The sequence below is a fragment of the Carlito syrichta genome, unplaced genomic scaffold, assembly GCF_000164805.1.
Source record: "Carlito syrichta isolate Samal-C Ts95f unplaced genomic scaffold, Tarsius_syrichta-2.0.1 Scaffold67786, whole genome shotgun sequence".
Classification (NCBI taxonomy): Eukaryota; Metazoa; Chordata; class Mammalia; order Primates; family Tarsiidae; genus Carlito; species Carlito syrichta.
In genome coordinates this window covers 114191-138129 of record NW_007011882.1, presented here as the reverse complement: position 1 = coordinate 138129, position 23939 = coordinate 114191, and the positions used below count along the sequence as shown (strand labels likewise).

Sequence of the window (23939 nt, the reverse complement as noted above, 5' to 3'; positions counted from 1 at the left end):
AAAAAAAAAGCTTAATTTTTACTTTTTACAATAGTGTCATTTTTTGATTATTTGAGTGGATGATCAAACTTAAGTTGAGGACAGAAACAGATGCTGTAGGTCAATGAGATCTAAATGAATACAAATTGCAAGCAAAAATAGAGAGTTAAAATAAACAAGATGAATAACTGATTTCTGTAAAGGGTTTAAATAGTATAAGAATCAATTTCTTATTAAAAGGGTTTAATTTCTCTTAAAACTCTCATAAAATTATAACATTAACATCATTATTTTTGACATTTTTCTTACTTTATGTCAACTTTTTATATTTCTATGAAAAGTTTGTTAGAGGAGAAATTACATAATTACCATTAAATTTTGATAAAATAAATAAATAAAAAGTTTATTGTGCCTTTAACATATATTAATAGATCCATCTTGAATTAAGTGTGTATATAAAAGATTTGGTTTTTATCATATGCATATCCAATTAACCTAGCACCACTTACTAAAAAAGACCCATGTTTCCCCACTGAACTGCTGTGCACCTTTATCATTAATCAGAATACCACATATTTGTGACTCTATTTTTCAACTCCCTGTTCTGTTCTTTTGGATAGGATATATATCTTTGTTCTAATACCATACTGTTTTCAGTAGTATACCACATATTTCCAACTGAGTAGTATATTCATTTATTTCCTACATTTCTGCTGAGGGGGTCAGGATGGTGCTGGGCCCGCTAGATAATGAGTAATACCTGGTACACTGAATGTTCTTCACAAATAAGCAGTGACATTAAAAATGAAACTACCAGATGGTATCACTGTAGGTAACAGTCCGCTTTTTCAAAATTCTAGTAATAAATAATGGTTTCTTATCAGTCCTATCCGAAAAAATTTCTTGAGTTTGTAGTTACTATACAAACTTTATCTACTTTTTTAACAGTAGATAATTATCTACTCTCTGACACTGCAGGTCCCCAAAGTCATCACATCCTGACCCCTTCAACAGAAATGTGGAACTAAATGAATGTACTACTTGGTTGGAAATGTGTGGTTTCTATAAGACTCTTTGCCTTATCCCAAACCTTAGACACATTTCTATTTTATTTGGACAAAGAAATCACAAAATTATAGATAGAAGTGAAAAGAGCTGTTATCGATGTTAGATCAATGTGGACAAGTTTCAAAAGATTATAAAGTGCTGAGAATAAGGATCTCCTATTTTAAAAATCAATATGACTCAAAGCTATCAGAAAATTAAAAATTATCTTTGCATTTTTTCAGCATTTAATTGTTATTTCTGTTTTCTGCAAGTGAAAGCCTCTTTAGAGAAGGGATACCATACAAGATGAAAAGAAATAACACACAAGTCATAAGACATAAGTCAGGGGCTTAGATCTGATGTCAGTTGGCTTAGTTTTTCTCCTCCCTGAGCATGATTGTTCAATGATGAAATGTGAGTGGTATCTGTAAGGGCTTTGGTGATTAGAGTCTTGATGTCAGCCATAAGATGGTATCTAAGATCAGAGGGCGGCTGGTCTTCTGGATTTCATTCTATTTACAATATATGTACCTCCCTGTCCATTCTTGACATGTTAATCAGCACAGTTCTTTTCTGAGGGCTTATTCAGCTGAAGTTCTGCACTGGAAAATACTTGACTGCATTAAGTGACATTCACATCAGAATGGTGACAAGCAGTCAACCCTGCAAAATACGTAGAGTTAGGTGTTACATTCGATCAATTCCACTTGTGAGCATATACAGTTTTTGTGTATTCCCAGGAAAAACAATACTACTGGACTCACATTTTCATGATGATTTCTGAGAGCAATTCTTAAGTTTGCTACCTCTTTTAATCAATGATAATTCACATCTAGATGATATTCCCAGGTTACCCGGAATTACATTTTCATGGTGTTAATTTACTTTCTGCTTAAACTCAGGTGAAATTTATTTGCCTAGGATAAGGGAGGTTTTATTTTGGTAGTAGAGGTGGGTTGAGAGGGATGTAGAATCTGAGAGACATGGTAATATGATCAAAATTGCTGAAAAAGAAAATGAAAGTGATAACAGATTTGAATATAAAAAATTAACTTTTAAAATAATTTTTAAAATATACAGAGGAAAAAGTACTCGCTTCAGAAAAGCATCTGGCTTACCTGCTCTTAGTCCTCATCAAAACTGTGTAAACCAACATAAATATCCTTTTGGACACCATTTTTAATGTTAAATTACAGTACAAATTTCCCACTCTAAGCATCAATTAACATTTTAGCAATTCTAGCCCAGTTGACAAGATATACTGCTTTAAAGAAAATTTCCAATTATAGCTAATCTTGCTGATACTCTGAAACACTAGTTAAAGACCACAAACACCACTTCTGGCTAAGAAACATTAGAAGAATCAGCACAGATTCAAGCAAGTGGGTAAAAAAAGCTGTTATTAATTTTAAGCAGAATTAAAACAGATGGGAGAGCCTGACACACAGGCATGCAAACATGTGCCTGTCACACATTCAGTCGTTCATGAATGAATTTAGCAGCATGATTCTAGATTCAGCATGTATGTATTTTCCTTTTACTCCAATGTACTGCATCCATTTTAACTCTTCTTCTTAGGGCAATGCAAATATCAAAAGGAAAGAAACCATTGTGAAAGCAGGTTCTCTGACATTTGAAAATGAAGTGCTCATTCACTTATCAAATCAAGTCCACACAGCACCCACACTCTCCACCACTCAATTTACCTCAGGTTTGAAGCTCCTGTTCCACATTAACACATGGTGGGGTTAGGATACAGGAGACAACAAGCTGCAAATACTATACTGATGTGTGGCCATGAATCTCTCACTAACCACGGAACCTAGCATAACTCCCACAGAGTGCCACTGTACCTCTCTTGGGACATTATGGTTTGTCTTGGAGAATGATGAGGACAATAGCAACACAGAAGTCTACCAGAGCAGCGACTGTCCCTGATTGCAGTTACTTATCTGCCTGCCAATCCCCATCCCTGTAGTACACGCCCTGACATGGTACTTCTCCATCTTAGGCACATCACACAGTACAGCATCCAGCAGACAGAGGGAACCATCCGATGCATTAAATGAATGCATAATAATGGTTGCTGCTTGTACCTGTCATACACCAGCACTGTGCTAGATATTCTATCTACACTTTTCCCCCAGCTTTATTGTATTATTGACAAATAGAAACTGCATGTCTTGAAGGTGCAGAGCGTGGCATTTTGATATACGTACACACTGTGAAATGATTATCACAATCTAGCATCCCTCACCTCAGTTATGTGTGTGTGTGGTGGGAACACTCCAGATCCATTCTCTCAGCAAATTTCAAGTACACGGTTCATTATCACTAACTACAGTGATGCCATATGAAAGATCTTTAGGACTTACCTATTTTATAAGACTGAAACTTTGTGCCCTTTGACCAACATCTTCCATTTCTCCAACCCCCTTCCCTGGCAACTACCATTCTACTCTCGGGTTTTATGAGTTCTGCTTTTTCAGATTTCATAGGCGAATGGGGTCATGCAGTCGGATCTTTCTATGTCTGTCCTATTTCACTTGGCACAATGACCTCCAGTTCCATGCATGCTGCTGTGGATGGCAGGATCTCCTCCTTTTTAAAAGCTACAATAAAATCAAAAAATTAGCTGGGCGTGGTAGCGGGTGCCTGTAATTCCGGCTACTCAGAAGGCTGAGGCGGAAGGATCGCTGGAGCCCAGCAGGTCGAGGCTGCGGTGGCCGGGAGCAGCCACTGCACTCTAGTCTGGGCAACGGAGTGAGACTCCAACTCAAAAAAATAAAAAAAATAAAATAAAAGCTGAATAACACTCCCGTGTGTGTGTGTGTGTGTGTGTGTGTGTGTGTGTGCGCGCGCGCGCGCGCACATGCACATGTGCATGCGGCCATTCAGGTTGTTCCTATGTCCTAGCTGCCATGACCAATGCTGTGCTGAACATCAAGGTGTAGATATCTCCTTGAGATGCTAATTTCAGTTCCTTTGGAAACAGACTCCAAAGTAGGATTGCTGGGCCCTACAGCAGCTCTATTTTTAAGTTATTGAAGATTTCCTTATATTCTTCTACTTAATGCTCTGAACAACTGAGCCCAACTGCCAATCAGGCAAGGTAAGAAGGTTCATGAATTGACATGAAGTGCATACACACCTTGTAGCAGGTAATAGTGGGGCTGGCATCCCAGTCCAGGGCCATGTAGTGGACATGCTTGAACCTTCAACCACACCATGTGGCTGAGCTCCCACAGGCCCAGGCTTGAGTGGCCAGGTGGGGAGGTCTTGGGAGGTCTGTGGCCCTTCAGGAAGTGGATAAAGTTGACACATGCTGGGCATTGCTATGGGTAAGCAGCCACAGGCATAGTGTTGCTACTGGACATTTGTGACCAAAAGCAGTAACAGACAATACCAGAGAAGCAAGAACAGGAGAGAAGGAAGAAAGCAGGTATCCTATGCTTACCAAGGACTCATGGGAGACATGTAAGAGCTCTTCAGAAGGACCAGGACAGAGTCAGAGCTTCTGCTGAGCAGGAAGGCACAGACCAGACTCATAATCAGGGGATAATTATGGCAATCCTGTTACTGCCCTATGAAGAACTGGGTCGCGTGGGTGATATTTTGAGCCAGTATTTATGTGGTACACATTTTGCCTCCCAAATAGAGTATAATCTCCTTGAAAGTCATGTCCATGCCTAATATATGTCTGTGTTGGCCATGGTTCCCAGCATATTACCCTATAGACTACTCTATAGAAGATGGCCACACTAAAGTAGAGGTAGCTGAAGTAAGAGCAGTCATACCTTGGAAGCTGTCCTAATGGTCTAGCAGCTGAAACAGCACCAGTAGGAAGGGTTTCTCAGTGGGCAGGTTGCCAAAGGTAACCCAATTCATAAAGCACTGAGTCTTGAATGAGAGAAGACACATGTGGTCACCAGAGCCTGAGCTCACCAACTTCTATTCAGTTCTTTTCACTTTAATTCTATACTCAAGAAGACACTTTGGATTGTTATTCAGTGTGTAAAACTGGACCCCCTTCTTGGAAGGGAACACAAATGTGGTTGATGACATGAGTCCCTTGGTCCTATTGGCAGCTGAACTTTCTACTGTCAGTTCACAGAGGGCATCCTCACCCATCAGTCCTGCAGGACTGGTAAGAACTAATGATATTTGTGAAACTGTCAAAGCTGACATGTCGTCCCTGGTGACGAATGACATTTACAAACCTGTCAAAGCTGACATGTAGACACTGATAACGAATGATGTTTGCAAAACTATCAAAGCCAACATGTAGACCCTGATGACAAGTGATGTTTACAAACCTGTCAAAACGGACACATAGACCCTGACGACTAATGATGTTTATGAATCTGTCAAAGCTGACATGTAGACCCTGATGACTAATGACATTTGTAAACCTAGTAAAGCTGACACGTAGACCTTGATGACTAATGATGTTAACTTGTCAAGGTTGACGTGTAGACCCTGATGACGAAAATGATGTTTATGAACCTTTCAAAGTTGACACGTAGACCCTAGTGACTAATGACATTCGTGAACCTATCAAAGCTGACATGTAGACCCTGATGACTCATGATGTTTGTGAGCTTGTCAAGATTGACATGTAGACCCTGATGACTAAAATGACATTTATGAACCTCTCAAAGCTGACACGCAGACCCTAATGACTAATGACGTTTATGAACCTGTTAAAGCTGACACATAGACCCTGATGACTAATGACATTTGTGAACCTTGAGTTGACATGTAGACCCTGATGACTAGTGATGTTTATGAATCTGTCAAAGCTGAGGCATAGACCCTGATGACTAATGACATTTGTGAGCCTGCTGAAGCTGATATGCTGATCCTGATGATTAATGACGATTATGAGCCTGTCAAAGTTGATGTGTAGAACTTGTTGACTAATGACGTCTGTGAACCCGTCAAAGTTGATATGTAGATCCTGACCGCCAACCCTAACAGCTAGTACTTTGTAGAGACTTTAGAAGACCAGTACACAGGACATTTTAACAAATAGATACCTAAATTATAACATTCCCTTCATTTCAAATATGTATCTTAAGAGAGAACACCACCAAAAGCATAATGCTTATCTGAAAAGTTTGCTGTGTGTATTCCCTTACAGCAATTTGTCCCATATTAATGTGAGGAATGTGAGTTCAAAAGAAGCTTGCTATACACTAAAAAAAGTCTGAAATGTAAACAATGTTTTTTTGTGTATGATATAAATTATGTGTTTGGAAACTATACATTTTTCCTAGAAAAAAACACTCTGAAGTTGTGACTGCAAAATATGCTAAACTGCCTTCCCAGTGACCAAGAAAGTCTTATTGTTTAATATTAGCCAAACTACTTTTCCAAGTATGGACTAGATCATAGGACTTAAATGTAGTGATGCTACCACACAGGTTGTGAGGATCTGCTCATACTAGGAAATAAGCCTCAGGTATGCTGAGGGATTTGGCTTTTCCAAGTGTCCTGTCAGCTGTCCCAAGTGGCCTGGCCTCCCCGCTTCTCTGGAATCCCAGAGGTGCTCTTTGTTCTATGGGAGCCTCCTAACCCCTGACCTGGGAGCACAGGTGGATAATTGAGCTTTGATTCCAACTTACAAAATGCCCTGGACTCCATGTTTCCTGTAGCTGCATGAGGACCATGAAGGGATGTGGTTGTTATGGGGACCAGGTCTAAGCTGCACATGCATGGCATCCCACAACTGCCAAGGATGAGGCATCTCTGAACAACACTATTGCTGGGAACCCACCCCTTGTCCCTGACTGGAGAACATGTCCCTAGCAGTTGCTCTGGAGGAGGCAGCTGTTACAAAGGCACCCAACAAAGATCCCAGGAAGAAGGCTAGGCCCAAGCAAGAGTGCTTCTGTGAAAATACACACAGAAGTCCAGGGTGAGAGCTGCATGTTCCTGACAGCAGGCTGTGTTGGAGCACAGCAGTTGGGTTATTCTATCCCTCCCTGGGTGGGGATGCTCTCCTGATAGAAAAGCAAATGCAGGGGCTAGGTGTGGTAGCTCACATCTGTGATTCCAGCACTTTGTGAGGCCAAGGAGAGAGGATCACTTGAGTCTAGGACTTTGAGACCAGCCTGGGCAACCTAGCAAGACCTCATTTCTGGAGAAAAAAATTAGCGGGGTGTGGAGTGTGTGCCGAGAGTCCTAGTTATTCAGAGGCTGAGGCAGGAGGATCACTGGAGCCCAGGAGGATGAGGCTGTGGTGAGCTGTGATCATGCCACTGTACTCCAGCCTGGGTGGCAGAGTGAGATTCTGACTCAAAAAAAAAAAAAAAAAAGCAAATGCAGACTGCTAGTCATATAAAGCTCCCAAAAGAAAAGATAACAGATGCGCTGTGGCCGGTCTTGTCCAAGGGGGCTCCTGCTTCCCTCTGACGATGCCTGAAGGTCCGCAACAAGACCCTCATCAAGGGGTGTCCTGGTGGATGTCACTGTCTTGACTGATGAGGAATTCATGTGAGAGATAGTTTTGTCTTTCAGGAGTCTGGAGTATTGTCAGACAGGACAGAATAATTTTTTTTGAGAAAGCAGGATTTATTAAGAGGACAGAAAGTTTCCCACAGTGGGAAGGGACCCAGGGGGTTGCCCCAGAATAATTGTTAAAAGCTGGGAATTTAGAGTGAGACAGACATGGGCTAGACTCCTAGTTCTACACCCCACCAGTCATATAATCTGGGGATTTTACCTCATTTATTTGTACCATAGAATACCTGTGTGAGAAATATGGGTACTAATAGAAATATGGGTGCACAGAGCTGCATGAGACTGGAACAAGAAAAGGAAGACTCTGACCCAGCCTGATGTGCTGCCCTGAGTGTTCAGCACCCCAACTTTATTAAAAATCATAAGCATGGTGGCTAAACTCCCCCTGAGAAAAGGCTTTGAGAGAGAATGAGGGCTTGGTTTTGTTTTGTTGGAGTCTTTTTAGGAAAGAGGGTCTCACACCTTATTTCACTGACCAAAGTTCCATGAGCTTTGGAGCCATTCAGTTCAGAACCTACTCTGGGACCAGCAAGTTTTCTGCCTGAAACATTCATGAGGGAATCTGACAGCTAAGCCTGGACCTTGACAGTCACTGAGGGGAGTGATGCAGGCTGGGGATCATTCCCCTAGATGAAAGAGTCAGAAGGCCAGCCCCAACCCCGTGCTGGAGGTACCTGAGCAGCCAGGCTTTGCAGTGGGGCTGAGAGTGCTCAGTTTTGGATAAGGTGGTCCTCCTGAGGACAAGCATAGCTTTCATGTGGAACAATTAAGCATTCAAGGTGGATAAAGATAATTCTTGACAAGGCATAGATGACTGAATTAGGGGCAGATGCAAAGACAGTTCCTGCCCCCAGGCTGGTGTCACCACCCTGCTGTCCTAGCGCCTCTTTCCAGTGCTACTTCACGCTTAGGGGACGCAACTAATTTTAATGCCAAAAGCATTAAGTGAGCAAAAGTGAGATTTATCTCCTCTGTGCAACATAGTTATGTTTTTATATTATCTACTTCAGTAAACAAACACTTGACAGAGGCCCGCTGCCCACCAGGGCCTCCTTGAGGATGCAGAGGCATCACAGGCAAGGTTGGTTGCATGCCGGGCACTATCCTGGATGCTCTCAGCACCACCTTGGGTGGGCACTCTCACAACACACATTCTACCAAGGAGGAAACGATGGAACAGAGAGGTTGCCCAAGGCAAAGCGTTTGCTGAAGCAGAATCTGAATGTGATCGGGTCCAGTTGGCACACAGTCCCACTCTGCCTCTCAGATCTGGTGAGAGAGGATGTGTCTCCTTAAAGAACACACAGTCTAGTGGCAGGGAAGAACGTCTGAGCTAATCATCCTCCCTATAGATTTTCTGAGGTCTTCCTTAAAGTAAGACAGATGAGAGCTGGGTGCAGTGGCTCACGCCTGTAATCATAGCACTTTTGGGAGGCAGAGACGAGAGGATTGCCCGAGCCCTGGGGTTCGACAAGCCTGAGCAACTTGATGAGACCTTGTCTCTACAATAAATAAAAAAATTAGTCGGGCATGGTGGCCACACCTATAGTCCCAGCTACTTGGAAGGCTGAGGCAGAAAGACTGTCTGAGCCCAGCAGGTCAAGGTTGCAGTAGGTATGATCATGCCGCTACGCTCCAGCCTGGTTGACAGAGTGAGGCTCTGGCTAAAAATAATAATAATAATTAAAAAATTAACACAGCCAAGGGCTTATCAGCTTCACTCACCATGATCCCCATTTTCTTCCAAAGAAGTTGTGTTTTCCTTAGATGCATGTATTTTTAATTAAACTTCCTTTTGATAGGTTTTTTGGTAGATTCATAAGCAATTATAAAAGATATGAACAGACACTTCTCAAAAGAAGACATCCAAGCGGCCAACAGACACATGAAGAAATGCTCAACCTCACTAATCATCAAGGAGATGCAAATTAAAACTACACTGAGATACCACCTAACTCCAGTCAGAATGGCCATCATCAATAAAAAATAGCAGATGCTGGAGAGAATGTGGTGAAAAGGGAACACTTCTACGCTGTTGGTGGGAGTGTAAACTAGTGAAACCTCTGTGGAAAGCAGTGTGGCGATTCCTGAAAGTTCTAAATATTGACCTCCCATATGACCCCGCAATCCCCCTACTGGGAATATACCCTGAAGAACTCAAATCACTCTATAAAAAAGATACCCGCGTACATTATGTTAAATCACTCTATAAAAAAGATACCCGCGTACATTATGTTTATCGCAGTATTGTTCACAATAGCAAGAACCTGGAACCAACCATGCTGTCCATCAAAAAAGGACTGGATTAAAAAAATGTGGTGCATACACACGATGGAATACTACGCAGCCATAAAAAAGAACAAAATCATGAATTTCGCAGCAACCTGGATGGAACTAGAGTCTATAACACTGAGTGATCTCTCACAGCTGAGTATCACGTGTTCTCACTCATATAGTGGATCTTGAATATCTATCATAATACGATAAAAAAAGGATTGACAGTGGCATGAAACTATGGAGGGTAGGAGGGGAAGGGAGGTGGGATTAACTGTAGTCAATATCTATCTGGGGACAAGGAGACACCCCTTATCAACAAGGGTGCCCGAATGATACATATTTGTATACCTAACCCTTAACTATACCCCACAATTTTAAAACAAAAAAGATGTTTAAAAATAAAAAAAAGAGCTGGGATCGGTGGCTCACCCTATAATCCCGTGCTTTGGGAGGCTGAGGTGAGTGGATTGCCTGAGCCCGCGGGTTGGAGACCAGCCTGGGCAACTTGGCGAGACCTCATCTCTACAATAAATCAAAAATGAGCCGGGCATGGTAGCGCGCGCCTGTAGTTCCAGCTACTTGGAAGGCTGAGGCAGAAGGATTGCCGGAGCCCAGCGGGTCAAGGCTGCAGTGGCCGGGAGCAGCCACTGCACTCCATTCTGGGTGACAGAGTGAGACTCCAACTCAAAAAAAAAAAAAAAAGGAAAGAAAGAAAGAAATAATGTAGTGAGGTCTGTGTCCTTCTCATCCAATTTCTTTCAATAGTGGTATCTTACAAAAGCATAACACAGGATTCATATTTATTTATTTATTTATTTATTTATTTTGAGTTGGAGTCTCACTCTGTCGCCCAGACTGGAGAGCAGTGGCCGCTCCCGGCCACCACAGCCTCGACCTGCTGGGCTCCAGCGATCCTTCCGCCTCAGCCTTCCAAGTAGCCGGAATTACAGGCGTGCACTACCACGACCGGCTGATTTTTTGATTTATTATAGAGATGAGGTCTCCTGCTCAGGCGGGTCTCGAACCCCCGGGCTCAGGCAATCCACTTACCTCAGCCTCCCAAAGGCGTGGGATTACAGGCTGAGCCACCAAGCCTGGCTTTTTTATTTATTTTTTGAGACAGTTTCTCACTCTGGTGCCCAGGCTGGAGTGCAGTGATATGCCACCATACCAGCTAATTTATTTATTTTTTGTAGAGATGGGATCTGGCTATATTGCCCAGGCTGGTCTCGAACTCCCGGTCTCAAGTGATCCTCTGACCTCAGCCCCACAAAGTGCTGGAATGAGAGGCATGAGGCACCATGACCAGCCACAACCAGGAATTGATACAGTTAAAGACACTGACATCATCATATGGTTTCCTTGTGTTGTCCTTTCATAGCCACACCCACTTACCATCCTCACCCCCTCTTTCACTTCGAAGTGACAACCACTAATTTGTTGTCCATCCTACAATTTTGTCAGTTCAATGACACTATATAAGTAAAATTCTAAAATATGTGATCTTTTGAGTGGACTTTTTTTACTCAGCAAAACACATTTTTTCACTTATTATTCACTATGTATCAATAATTTTTTTCCTATTTCTTGCTGAAAAGTATTCCACGATATAGATGTGCCAGTTTGCTTAACCATTTACCCACTGAAAAACATCTGAGTTGTTTCCAGTTTAGGGCTATTAAAATAAAACTGTTATTGTATGTTTACTTTTTAAAGAAACTGCTTTGCAGAGTGGCTGTGCTATTTTATACTTCCACTTACAATCCATGAGTGACCCACTTTCTCTACCCCATCACCAGTACTTGGTGTTATCATTGTTTTTATGTTAGTCATTCTAATAGTCAAGCAGTGACGTCTCATTGTAGTTTTAATTTGCATTTCCCTAATGACTCGTGATGCTGAACATCTTTTCATGTGATTATTTGCCTTGTGGATATCCTCTTCAGTGAAATATCTATGTGTGTGTTTTGTTCATTTTTTAATGGAATTGTTTGTGTTTTTCTCACTCTGTTGAGTTTTGAGAATTCTTTAAATATCCTAGACATTAGTCCTTTGCCAGTTGTGTGGCTGGCAGGTATTTTCCCCCAGTCTGCAGCTTGTCTTTTCATCCTGATAACAGGGTCTCTCACAGAGCAAATGTTTTTAATTTTAATTAAGTCTAATTTAGCAATCTTTTTTTTAAAAATTGCTATAAAGTCAAGAACACTGCCTTGTCCTAGATTACAAAAATTTTCTCCTGAGTTTTATGTTTTACCTTTAAGTCTGTGATTGTTTTTAAGTTAATTTTTATATTGGTCTATGGATGTCCAGTTGCTCCACCACCATTTGTGAAAAACTCTATCTTTCTTCATTAAATTGCTTGTGCACCTTTGTCAAAAATCAGTTGGGCATATCTGTGTGGGCCGATGTTTGAGTAGTGTATTCTGTTCCAATGATCTATGTGTCTATCCCTCTGCCAACACCTCACAGTCTTAATTACACAAGACCAACATTACTTGGCACAGTAATATAACATTGTGTGTGTGTGTGTGTGTGTGTGTGTGTGTGTGTGTGTGTGTATTCAAGCTACATAATAATTACAAAACTTAGGTAGACTGATTTTTCCCACTTTGTTCTTTTCCAAAATTGTTTAGCTTTTTATTTTTTTGTGATTTTATGTTTTCCAAAAGAAATTGCGTTGAATTGTATCAATTCTTCTTTAAATATTATTGCCTGGAGATTTCTTATGGGGAAGTTGAAAAAAATCAATTTTTATGAATAAAGGGCTTTTCAAGTGATCTGCTTTAGGTTAGATAAATTGTGGTAGTTTGGGTTTTTCAATAAATTAGTCTATTTCATCTCAGTTGTCAAATTTGTGTGTATAGAGTTATTCTTATCTCTTTGGTGTCTGCAAGGTCAATAATGACATCTTCTATTTCATTTCTGATGTTGGTAATTTGTGTCTTTGCTCTCTTTTTCCTTTGTCATTCCTGTTAGATATGTATCAGTTTTATTGATCTTTCAAAGAATCAGATCTTTGATTCATTGACTTTCTCTACTGGTTTTCTGTTTTCCATTTTGTTTATTTCTGCTCTCACCTCAATTTCCATTTCCTTCTCACTGGGTTTATTTTGTGCCTATTTTTCTAGATCCTTGAGGTAAAAACTTGGAGTACTGACTTGAGACTTTTCCCTTTTGTAATGTAAACATGTAGTTATAAATTTCTTTTTCACCACTAATTTAGCCGAGTCTTCACATTTTGAGTTTTTGTACTTTCATTTTCATTCAGCTCAATACTTTTTTTGAATTTCTCTTGAGACTTTCTCTTTAACTCATGAATTATTTACAAGGCTGTTGTTTAATTTCCAATCGTTGGAGATTTTCCTGGTGTCTTTCTGTTACTAATTTCTAGTCTCATTCCATTATGGCTGAAGAACACACTGTATATGATTTTAAATCTTTCACATTTTAAAGATTTGTTTTATGGTTCAGGATATTGTCTGTCTTGATGAATGTTCATGGGCAGTTGAAAAAATATGTACTCTGCTCTTGTTGGATGGAGTGTTCTACAAATGTCAATCAGATCCTCTGGGCTGATGGAGTTACTGAGTTACTCCTGATGGAGTTACTGAGTTCTGCCTGATGATTTTCTGTCTAGCTATTTATTCTATCACTTGTTGAGAGAGAGGTGCTGAAGTCTCCAATTACAACTGCAAATTTTGCTATTTATCTTTTCAGTTCTATCAGTTTTTGCTTCACATATATTGCAGTTCTGTTGTTTGAAGCATACACATTGAAGATACTCTCCTTGAGTGGGTTCCAACCACTACTAGGCTGCTTCCTGACACCCTCTTCCTGGGACCCTTGGTCCAATGGGCCTGCTTTCCTGCCCTGCTCAGGCCCACCTGATGGGTTTGAGACTGAGCAGGAGGGAGGGAGGGAAGGAAGGAAGGAAAGGCCAGATTAACTTATTCTTTGGCTGACTTTTAAACCACCGTATCCTTATGAAATCTTTCTTTTTCGTCCATCACTGTGTCCTTATCCTTAGTTGCTTTCCTATCAGGAGCAGTCATTCCTGTTCCTTGAACTATTCCTGTTCCGTTTAGGGTCCACCGTCCATCTGGAAAAACTCACAGAGAAGTGTGCCTACATGTGCATGTGTATAACTTTTACTTTGTGGATGTCTTTATGGCAATTTGACACTCTAGTGTAGGTTTTTTAGATCTTGAAGAAGAAAAAATGCAGGGAGATAGGGATGCAACACGTGACTGTTGGGAACTCACCAAACCGAAGTATGAGGCTAGGCTATAGGAGGGCACATGTTCATTTCTCCTCTCGTCTGTTCTCTTCTGTGAAATGCCTTTCTGATGACAGGACAGTTGCCCTTACCTTTATAAACTAGCATTTACATTTTATCACTAAACCACGCTTAATCACTCACCAGGGTACTTCAATTGTTCAAATTTTGGTAACTGACCAGTGTTTCACATGACTAAATCCTAACGTCTTATACATTTGATATTAAATACACAAATATCTAAAGGACATATTTATTTTTCTCTAGAACTGAGCATTAACCTTTCCTAAAACAATGATGGTGTATGACTACATGTGAAGCCAGTGAGGCATGAGTGCAACCCAATAACCACCTTATTCTTTTGCCCTACATGAGGTCCAGTTTCCTTCATGAAGTCATTTCTTTTCCTGCCACCCCAGGTACAATCTTCAGCAGATAATAAAAGTTCTCTGGGCATGTTAGTTACAAACATAACTTCATGTTAGTCATTATATTTATCCCAGTGGGCTTCTCCTCTCCCTGTCCCCTCATTGTCTGCCTCTGCCTCCTTCAGGACTGAAGGGGACAGGGGAGGAGAACACGTAGCAGCAGGGACAGTGGTCCTGCTGACCAGCACCCTCCTGGCAGTGGCATCCCCTGACCCAACCAGATGTTTGAAACCATTCCTCCCTCAGGTGCTGAGTTGAGTTATCTACCAACCATCCCTTGGCCCCCAACTGCGGTGCCCTCTGCTTGGTGGACGCATCTCTCTGCTGAAACCTTACATCCCCACTCTGCCCAGGAGCCCCAGGTGTCCCCACCCTCCAGGTAGCCTTCTAGGGAAGGACCCAGGAGAAACTCGGGTCCTCAGCTTCCCTCTGGGTGTTAGGAGAGTAGATGTAGGCCCATTGTCACTGAGGGTGGAGGGATTTCTCAGACTCAGCCTTGTATTTCACCAACAGCCTGGCAGGCATGCTCCAGTTGCGGCCATCTCCTCTTCAGATGTGTCACACACCCGTTCAGTGTGCCCCTCAGTTGTGTGGGGCTCAGATTGGATGTCCATGTGATCTTCTTGAGCTCCCCTCATTTGGGCCTGGGGAGAGGAGGATGCATCCTTCTCCCTACTACACGGTGGATTCACAGCAGAGCTGGCTCCAGGGAAACTGCCTCTTTGATTTCTCTCTTCTTGTTTTTCCCAACTCTGACTTTAGAAATGGGGACGGGGGCCATGGGTCGAAACACCAGTATCTCACTTTGCAATGTGGGAGCAAAGGCCCTTTTTGGGCCCTCAACTGGGAGAGAAACTGAAATTGTCTATTTTAATACATCCTGTTGAATGGTTCTTTCATCAATTGCCAAATTTATTCATGGAAAAGCCCACAAAATTTTTTCTTGCCACATTACAAAGAAATAAATGGAGCATTCTGTCAAAAAAAACACAACAACTGCCTATTCCACTGTTATAAGATTTATGTCCAAATTCTGATTCAGAACTTGTGCACTTCTATTTGTGCCCACAGCAATGACAGGATGCCACGGCATCAGAACATCTCTGCCCGCTCTCCCTCCCGTGGTGGGAGTCCCTCCTGAGACGTTATGTTGAACTGAATTAAACAGAAGGCAAACAGGACCAGCATCATTGAGGTTTCTCTTAGAAGGCTGCCCACAAGAGGTCATAGACACCCCAAGTCCTTTTCTGAGCAGCATCTCAAGGGACAGAGAAAAGTCACCAGAGACTAGCTTGAGGCTGGGGTTTGGGTTTCCTGATTTTTCACCTATTTGTCCTCAGACGGCCACTCAATAGCTTCCTTTTTAAAGCTGCTTTTCTGTATCTTGCTTTCTCAGACTCAAGAAGCTTAATTAGGCATTGCCAATGTAAGTACATCATAGCTTACTGCAGCCTCGAGTTCCTGGGCTCAAGCAATCCTCCCACCCCAGCCTCCCAAAGCACTGGGATTACAAGCATGAGCCACTACGCCCAGTCATAGCTACATCTTATAGAGACACATACATTAAAACAATCCAATTTGTTAAGCAGCTGATTTGAAAGCAGCATTTTAGTGTTGACTTGTCCCAGGCACAATTGTCTTCAGAGAATCCCAGAAACTCCTGGAATACATACACAGGAGCAGCTGTTACCCCAACTTACTCTTACAGTTAAAGTTCAAGTTTGCTCTCAATAGTGAAAAGGGCAGAAAGTCCTGGGGAAGCAGCTAAGTTCCCAGCAATTTGCATGGCACAATCTTGGACTGAATTTAATCAGAGGCCTAGAGTTTTCTTCGTTTCTACATTTCTGTAGGCAATTTGTGTGATTATATTGGAACATACATTTTTCCATTTCAATACCAAAACCACAAGGCTCTTTATGCTCCAGACAAATATTTAATATTGTAAAAGAAAAGCAGCAAGCCAACATAAACTCGAAAATTCCAAGGGGACACAGTTCCTGCTTCTTCTCTGCGGAGGCAGGAGAAATGTGTTTCAGACAGAGGAGAGGGGAGGCCAGAGCCTTCCTTCACTGACTCCCTCTCCCACCCAAACATACATTTTATTGACACAAGACTCTCTGTTGGTCAAGTCTCCCTGCTTTCCTTTGATATTTTGAGCCCAACTGAATGTGACTAATGTCCACATTTGTGGGCAGACGTCTACTTCCACAAGCAGTGCACACGCCTTTGATCATGGCCAGCATGAACATTGACTCAAGAAGGCACTATGACAGCATTGTCAACCTTGGCTCTATCTTGGCAAGGGACTCATACTACTTTTTAGAAGGTTTTGCTCATGGAACAAATTCAATATGAGTCTGTATAAGGGAAGGAAAGTTAAAACAACTAAAACAATTTTTGGTCCTTTTTGATTAGAGAAAAACAGACTGAACACAAAAAATACATAAAGTGCAGTTTATACATTCTAAGCTTGTGATCACAAGCATGAGCCATGAACCATGAACGCCAAGTAAACACAGACCAAATTAAACGTCAGGGTCAATAAAATATACATCAAACTTCATGACAGTTTTAGTGATATGCACAATCACAGTAACTGCTCAACTGTGGGGAGAGAAGCCGAAGACACATTCTATGAACCTCATGATCAGCTGGCCCTGATTGCACCATGCTCTTCGATCCTACCCCAGCTCTCACAGGACAAAGCGCTGGTCTGGTGGAGGGCCAAGGGCCACACACATTCACCATCTCTCTTCCTCCATAAGCTGAAAGCAGAGGCTGAAATTGTGAAGTAAAGAAAGGTCTCGCTGCACAATTCCTGCTCAGAAGCTCAAAAACACCACCCAGAGCTCCTGGATGCACATCTTTTCATTGGCATAACTCTAGTATCAGGCACAAATCAGGGGCCCCTAGGAAGACTGGATGTTGTGTTGGGAGTGAGGAGGAAGACAGGCGTGGCAGTGTGGAAAAGTCCTGGAGACTCAGTTCTTGCATATGTTGGTTAGTCAGTTTGCTTTCCTGACACCTAGTACCCGAGGAAATGGGTGATGCAAGGGATAGGAAGGCAATGTGTTCTTATAGAAAGAGGAAGAATACATTAGAAAAGGTGCCTTCCAAAACCTACTTCTTCACTTAATGCTTACGTGAAGGGGAGGCCCTACTCCCTCTCCCTCTTCCCAGGACCCTTTTGTCCTGTCTTCTGCTCACAGACAAGCAGGCCAGCAGGGAGACAGGACACCTGCAAATGCAGGGCTCTGAGACTCCACTCCTCAGTGGGAGGTGACTCTCAGGACTGTTCTGTTTTGCTGGGGAGGGGCGGGTGGAGGAATGTTTACAGCCTGCTGAGGGTCTTTGCTCAGTGAGAACTACACCCAAGAGGAATGTCAGGATGCAATCTAATGTGGAAACGCATAAAACTTCCCATCCAGCTGGAATCATTCAGGAAAGTGAGACAAGACGTCCCATTCTACGGGCGTTATTAATGACCCATTGACAGCAAAGATTATCCAATGTATATGGATAATCCAGTCCTGTTCAACTGGTTGTACAAATGAAGACTGGTAAATACCTCCCCACCTACTTTTGGATGTCTGGTAATAGCCACAAATAACCATCTTTTCATAAATGGCATGGAGCAAGTGCTGACCTAATCAAAGGGGTAATTTCATCCTCAGTCAAGACTTATGAAGCCTTCTCGTGGACAAAAAATCTTTCACTTGGGTAACAGAAATCATAGTCCCAAAATGGTTTTCTCGAAAAATGAAGATAATGTGTGCAATATACTATTCATGTAAAAAGATAATTATGTGAAAATGTGCTAAGATAATTATTCTGAGTTTCTCAACTATGAAGGATTAAAGGTAACTCATCAAAGTACTGTAAGACAGCATGTGTTATTAAGACCTTAGTAGCAAACCTTGTCATCAAAGATTATATGTCCAATTATGATGTGGTTTTCATGGAGAAAACCAATTAAAGACAGCCATGTCCAAGCACATTCTGGAAGGCAGCTCCTAGTGGGCTGTTATGGAGTCATTCTGCACATTGCCATAGATCATGACGAACCTACACAGGCACACATGCACATATGCACACATATACACACTTTATGAGAAGCCTTTCTTATATGGGGTCTAAACACAGAGTCACACTGCAGACAGGTCTATACTCAATGTACACAGCAACCCCAGAGTTAGGAGGCAGAGGTGGTGTGGCCTGTGTGTCCAGCAAAGCCTACACACTTTTGCATATCAGCAGGTGTTGGCCTGCAGTGGGAGGCAGCACAGGGTGGCAACAGAAACATGTTCTCTAAAATCAGGATTCGTGACACTCTGACTCATGATCCCACATCTTACTGGACTCTGGGCCATGGCAGATCCTGGTCTGTCTATGGCTGGAAACACAAGTCCGCACCACTGTAGCTGGGTTTGCTCATCCATAAGATAAGGGGCTGCCTCTTGGCCATTTGGGATCTGACAGCAGAATCACCTCAGTGAACAGATGCTGCAGAGTGACTCATGTGGCTTTCAAGGACAGATCATGAAAGGCACTGTGGTCTCTCTTTGCCGCTGTTTCTTCCTACCCCCTCCTAGGGTGGTTCCTCCAGGTCTCTGAGCTGCCATGAAGATATCCAGCTACTCTGGAACTGCCATTCTAGAGAAATTATGTGAAGTAACTTCGGAGAAACACAGAGAGAGGCCCCAGGACACTGGCTGTGGGAGCCTCCCATCCAAGAGGCTGATGCGCACATAAAGATACCATTGACATTACCCAGCCCAACATGGTCTCCTTGCCACCGCAGAAGACATTGCTCACCTGAGCTCTCAGTGAGGCCACCCCAAGCTCCCGCTCCACATGGACAGTGAGAGATGACCCAGGATTACTTAAAGACACTAACTTTCAGGGTGATGCGGTGCACAGCCACAGCAACTGAGGGAAGAACTAAGACAGAGTCAGAAACAGAGGAGCAAAACACGTGCTGCGTCCCCAAGACCAGACAAGGAGATTGTCAGCACCCACAAGAGTCTGCAGGAAGGCACCCAGGATATTGCCAAGAATGATGACAGTGGTTGCGATTCCCTGGTGAGGACCCTACAAGAATTCCCGCTTCACAGTCAAAGGAGTCCAGGAAGACTTCCTCAGCTGAGCCATTAAGTCAGGGTGGAGGCTAGAGCCAGGTGCCTTAAGACAAGCCCAGAGGCACTCACACACACCCGGCTCCACCTCCCTTCCTCAGTGGACCCTGGGCCTTCTTCAGGAGTATGGGAGAGGCCCACACCTACCGAGCTCCACTTCCCTTCCTCAGTGGACTATGGGCCTCCTTCAGGGGGTCAGGAGGTACCCATATCCGCCTGGCTGCACCTCCTTTCCTCAATGAACTGTGGGCCTCCTTAGGGGTGTAGGAGTCACCTACACCTGCTTAGCTCCACCTCCTCCCTCAATGACCTGTGAGCTGATGCAGCACCAGCATTTCCCCAAACACCACTCTGAACATCATGGAAAAGTAAGGATTCTCCTTTTCAAAGGACAAGGAACAGAGCTGGAGTCCAGGCCGGAAGGGTGGCACCTTTGGGGAGATGGTAGGGTTGGAGTACTAATGTGTCCCAATGAGGCTGAGCCAGGGGGTGCCTGGGAAGAGGCAGGTGGTGGCAGCAGGCACAAAACCACACGTTCCCCCTGGCCCACCCAGTGTTTTCAAAACAGAAATTTTCACATAAAAAGTCTAGATTTCTAGCTTCTCTTGAAACCCTGGATACCAGCAACCCTGGTGTGCATTCCTGCCTGACCTCAATTCACCAGAGCTGAGAGCTGTTTCTCCCTAGTGACAGAACATGTGTTCTCTACTTGCCACAAGCCTTACCACTCCTTATTGCCGCCACCTGAGCTTGCCTCACTGAGTTATGTCTTGTAACCTACACCAACAGAGAAGTTTCAGACTCCAAACCCCAGGTGTCTCTCCGTCACTGTAGGTTTGAAATTTGGGTGGTTTGGAAGTTTCAATAAACTCTGGTGCTGTATCCTTGCCAATTTCTTTCCCTAAACTACAAATGTGGGACCGTGACCAACCTGTCCACCTTGTTTATGGATCTCACCACACAGTTATTGAACCTAGAGTGCTAAGTTTGCCTCCAGGAATATATACTGAGCTTATTTGATACACCCTAATCTCCTTTAAAATACAATCTGTGTTCACACACATGTCTAACATTTCCAGCCCAAACTCTAGCCATGTGGAACAGAGTTAATTGCTGGTCAGTCCTGAGATCAGGATGGACAGAAATGGAGGATAGAGACCTACCAAGCATGAATCTGACAGTTTAGTCACTCACCAAAGAGGGTCTACACGGCAGTTTCTAGTGGTGACTTCCTTAGGCATGAGGGCATTTGTTGAGAGTTGAAGACTAGCATTGCTAAGTGTGTGTGTTAGAGAAAACAAAACAGCACCACTCACCAGCTCCAGACACTGCCTGTGTCCATAGGCAGCAGCATAATGTACGCTGTTGTATCCCTCCTTGTCCCGGATGGAGGGGTCCGCATCATTCTGAAGCAGAAACTCCAGACACCTGTGAGTACAAGGATGAGGTGTTATCACAGAAAGCAGCTCTGGACCATAAGGGATGATCAGCATGAATCCTCCTATTATGAATGTTCCATGAAGGACTTTATGGGCTTAAGTGCTCCTTTAAAAATCCTATAGCAATGAAGTTTCATGTGTTGAAAATGTGTGTGTATGTGTTTTCTGTAGCTAATTTTATTTGAGCTTAAAATATCCATTCTAGAATTCAGGGAAAACTTTAGGAACAAGAAGGTGATTAAGGTTTTTTTTTTTTTCTTCTCATCTTAAGGTACAAAACATGTCTGTCTTCAAGATTACAGAATAACAAGTTTTACAGCTCCATGTTCAAACGATGGAGTCTCAGCTGTAACACAGAAGTGGCCAGTTATTTCAAGAGGGCAGCTCTCAACAGGAAGGGGTAACTTCTAACCTCACTCTAAGATCTTGGGTAGAAAATGAAAGTTCAAAGAAATTTTTTTAAAAAGAATCTAGGAATAGACTAGACCATGAAAAGATTAAAGGAATGAGTAAACATTTTTAAAGTAAAGAATTAATTTTGCAGCCACATATAAAGAGGTTTAATCTGCACCATTAGAAATACAAACCAGAAAAAAAAATTTTTTTTTAAGTCAGATAGAGTCACACATTTTCTGAAAAGGCACGGTCCTTGGATTAGGTCAGAGGAAGAAGCATGGCTCGCCTTAGTAGAAGAGCCAGAATCCAGGGCACATGTTCCCAGGGGAGTGTTGACTCTGCCCTGCCCTCCAAGAATGGGCCCATCTTGCTGGAAAAGAGGGAATGACCAAGCAGGGAGCACTGTACCATAAGTTCAGTATTATTTTCATGACAAGGGGACAAACATATCCCTGACAAGACCAAGCTGATTCAATTTCACAGTCAAATAAAAATTGTAAAATTCTCTCTATAAAGCTATTCATTAAATAAGACTGTCCAATGAAAAATTTCTATAGTTTACTCAAAAACGTTTAAATGGAATTTATCTATTTCAGTATACGGCAAAAGGAATAAATAAATCACATAGAGAGACAATTAAAACGGATACTTCAATTTCTAGAAAAACCAAATACCTACATATCACATAATTTAATCATAAAATGCTTTACTCTATTATTAGAGTCCTGTTTCCATGCTGTCTCCAGTCAATTGCACCTTATAGGGAGTCCTTTCTTATTTTGGTAATTAACTACCCATGAAAAGGCCCAGATGTGACTCATTCTAAACCGAATTTGGCTCTTTAAGTAAAATCACTCAATAGGAATAACATTCTTATAGACACACAATCCCAAGTTTCTGAATGAATTATGCTCTTAAAGTCAGTTGATACTCTGAATTTGGAATCTGAACTCTTGGAATAGTTCCCAAAAAGTGACTGAACCCAGAGTGCCGCTGAGCCCTGCGGCCAGCAGTCCTGTCACAGAACAACCGTCCTGCAGTCTCGGTGTTCTCTACGTGGTCTCTAAGGAAGAGTGAGTGCCATGTTTGCCGGGAGTGCTGATCTTTCCTCCTCCCTGACTAGCAATTTTGCACCTCATACGCAGAGTCAACAGAAGAACGGGAAGTCAGGGCACATGTGGACAGAGGGGTGGCCCCCTCAGTGTCAGAGGTCTCAGGCAGCCACTGGGTCCTCCCTCAGGACAAGCTTGCAGTCACTGGATGCGGGGCATCTGCTGAGGTGGGCTCACGCTCTACGATCTCTGACCACAGCTATCTTAAATGTGGCAGTGCTGGTGCCAAGTTCAGTCATCTACACACAGCTTGTTTCCCGTCCCCATCCAATCATGGTTGTGTACCCAAATCTGTGTTGTTTTTGGAAAGGTAACTCCATCCTCCATACTGTCTCTGAGGGAGGTAGAAGCCTCCATGGAAACGGACACTTGGGCCACAGGAACTCTGGCTCCTCTGCTAATGGAGGTGAGACCCACGTAGAGGAGAGCCTGCTCTGAGCACCATGGCCATCGGGTCCCCAGGGGAAAGGCCCAACCCTGGGCACTAGTTGCTCTATTTGCTCCTTTGTTGGACAGGCAGTCATTGAACCCTGGGTACCACGAGCTCCACACGGCACCCGCCGAACAGAAAGACCTTTGGAGGATGGAGCCTTGAGGTCCCTGGTAGCAACATCCCTGGGTGACGGCTGCACCCAGCCCTGTCACAGCAACAGCTGTCTATTCATTAGAAGACAGAGCAGGCAATGGGAAGAGGGCCAGGGACAGCTGTGTGGGGAACGAGGGCTGCCTGGAAGTCCCCGTCTGGGCTGAGGGATGGCACGAATGGTGTACCTCACCCCAACATCTCAAGAATGCACAAATCATCTGCCGAGTAGTTACCCCCAGGCCACACAAGCAGAAGCAGAAGCCCTGATGGGAGGCTCCACGTCCCTGACACACAGGCCACACGGCAGAGTCGGGAATGAAATCAGGACACCTGGGCCTAAACACACTGGCCAGCCACAGTGGTGGCTGGAGCAAGACTGACAGTTTAGGAATGTTCCCTGTGTGGAAACCGCAGAAAACTGAAGGATGTATTAAAGGAGCAGTTTCTTCTCCAGCCAAGGCAAGCACACATCACTTCCTCAAGACCCCAAGTACCCAAAAGAGTGAGGCAGGACATGTGGCACCCCAGAGACAGAGAAAGCATTAGGACAGACCTCGTTCTTAAGCCAAGGGAATACTTACAGGGCTGCTTCCTTTTCCTTCAGCTCCCTGGCTCTCTCAAGTTCTTCTGAATTTTCGTGGGCATTTCCCAAGGTTGTCTTACTTCTCAGCACAAGGGATAGAAAAAAAACCAGTGCAATTAATTTTTTAACAGCAAAGCTGTTCATAGTTTTGGTGCT

At 43.1% G+C, this 23939-nt stretch overlaps 1 protein-coding gene across 1 annotated transcript in view; it reads right to left on the bottom strand.

Moving 5' to 3' along the window:
* LOC103253731 (serine/threonine-protein phosphatase 6 regulatory ankyrin repeat subunit B) overlaps positions 1 to 23939 on the bottom strand; it is a 179137-nt gene that overhangs the window by 59656 nt on the left and 95542 nt on the right. The window contains exons 14-16 of the mRNA XM_021709359.1: positions 20984 to 21095; positions 5429 to 5505; positions 5154 to 5342 (exon numbers count right to left, since the gene is read on the bottom strand). Coding sequence (XP_021565034.1) covers positions 5154 to 5342; positions 5429 to 5505; positions 20984 to 21095 — 378 coding nt within the window. The remainder of the gene's footprint in view (positions 1 to 5153; positions 5343 to 5428; positions 5506 to 20983; positions 21096 to 23939) is intronic.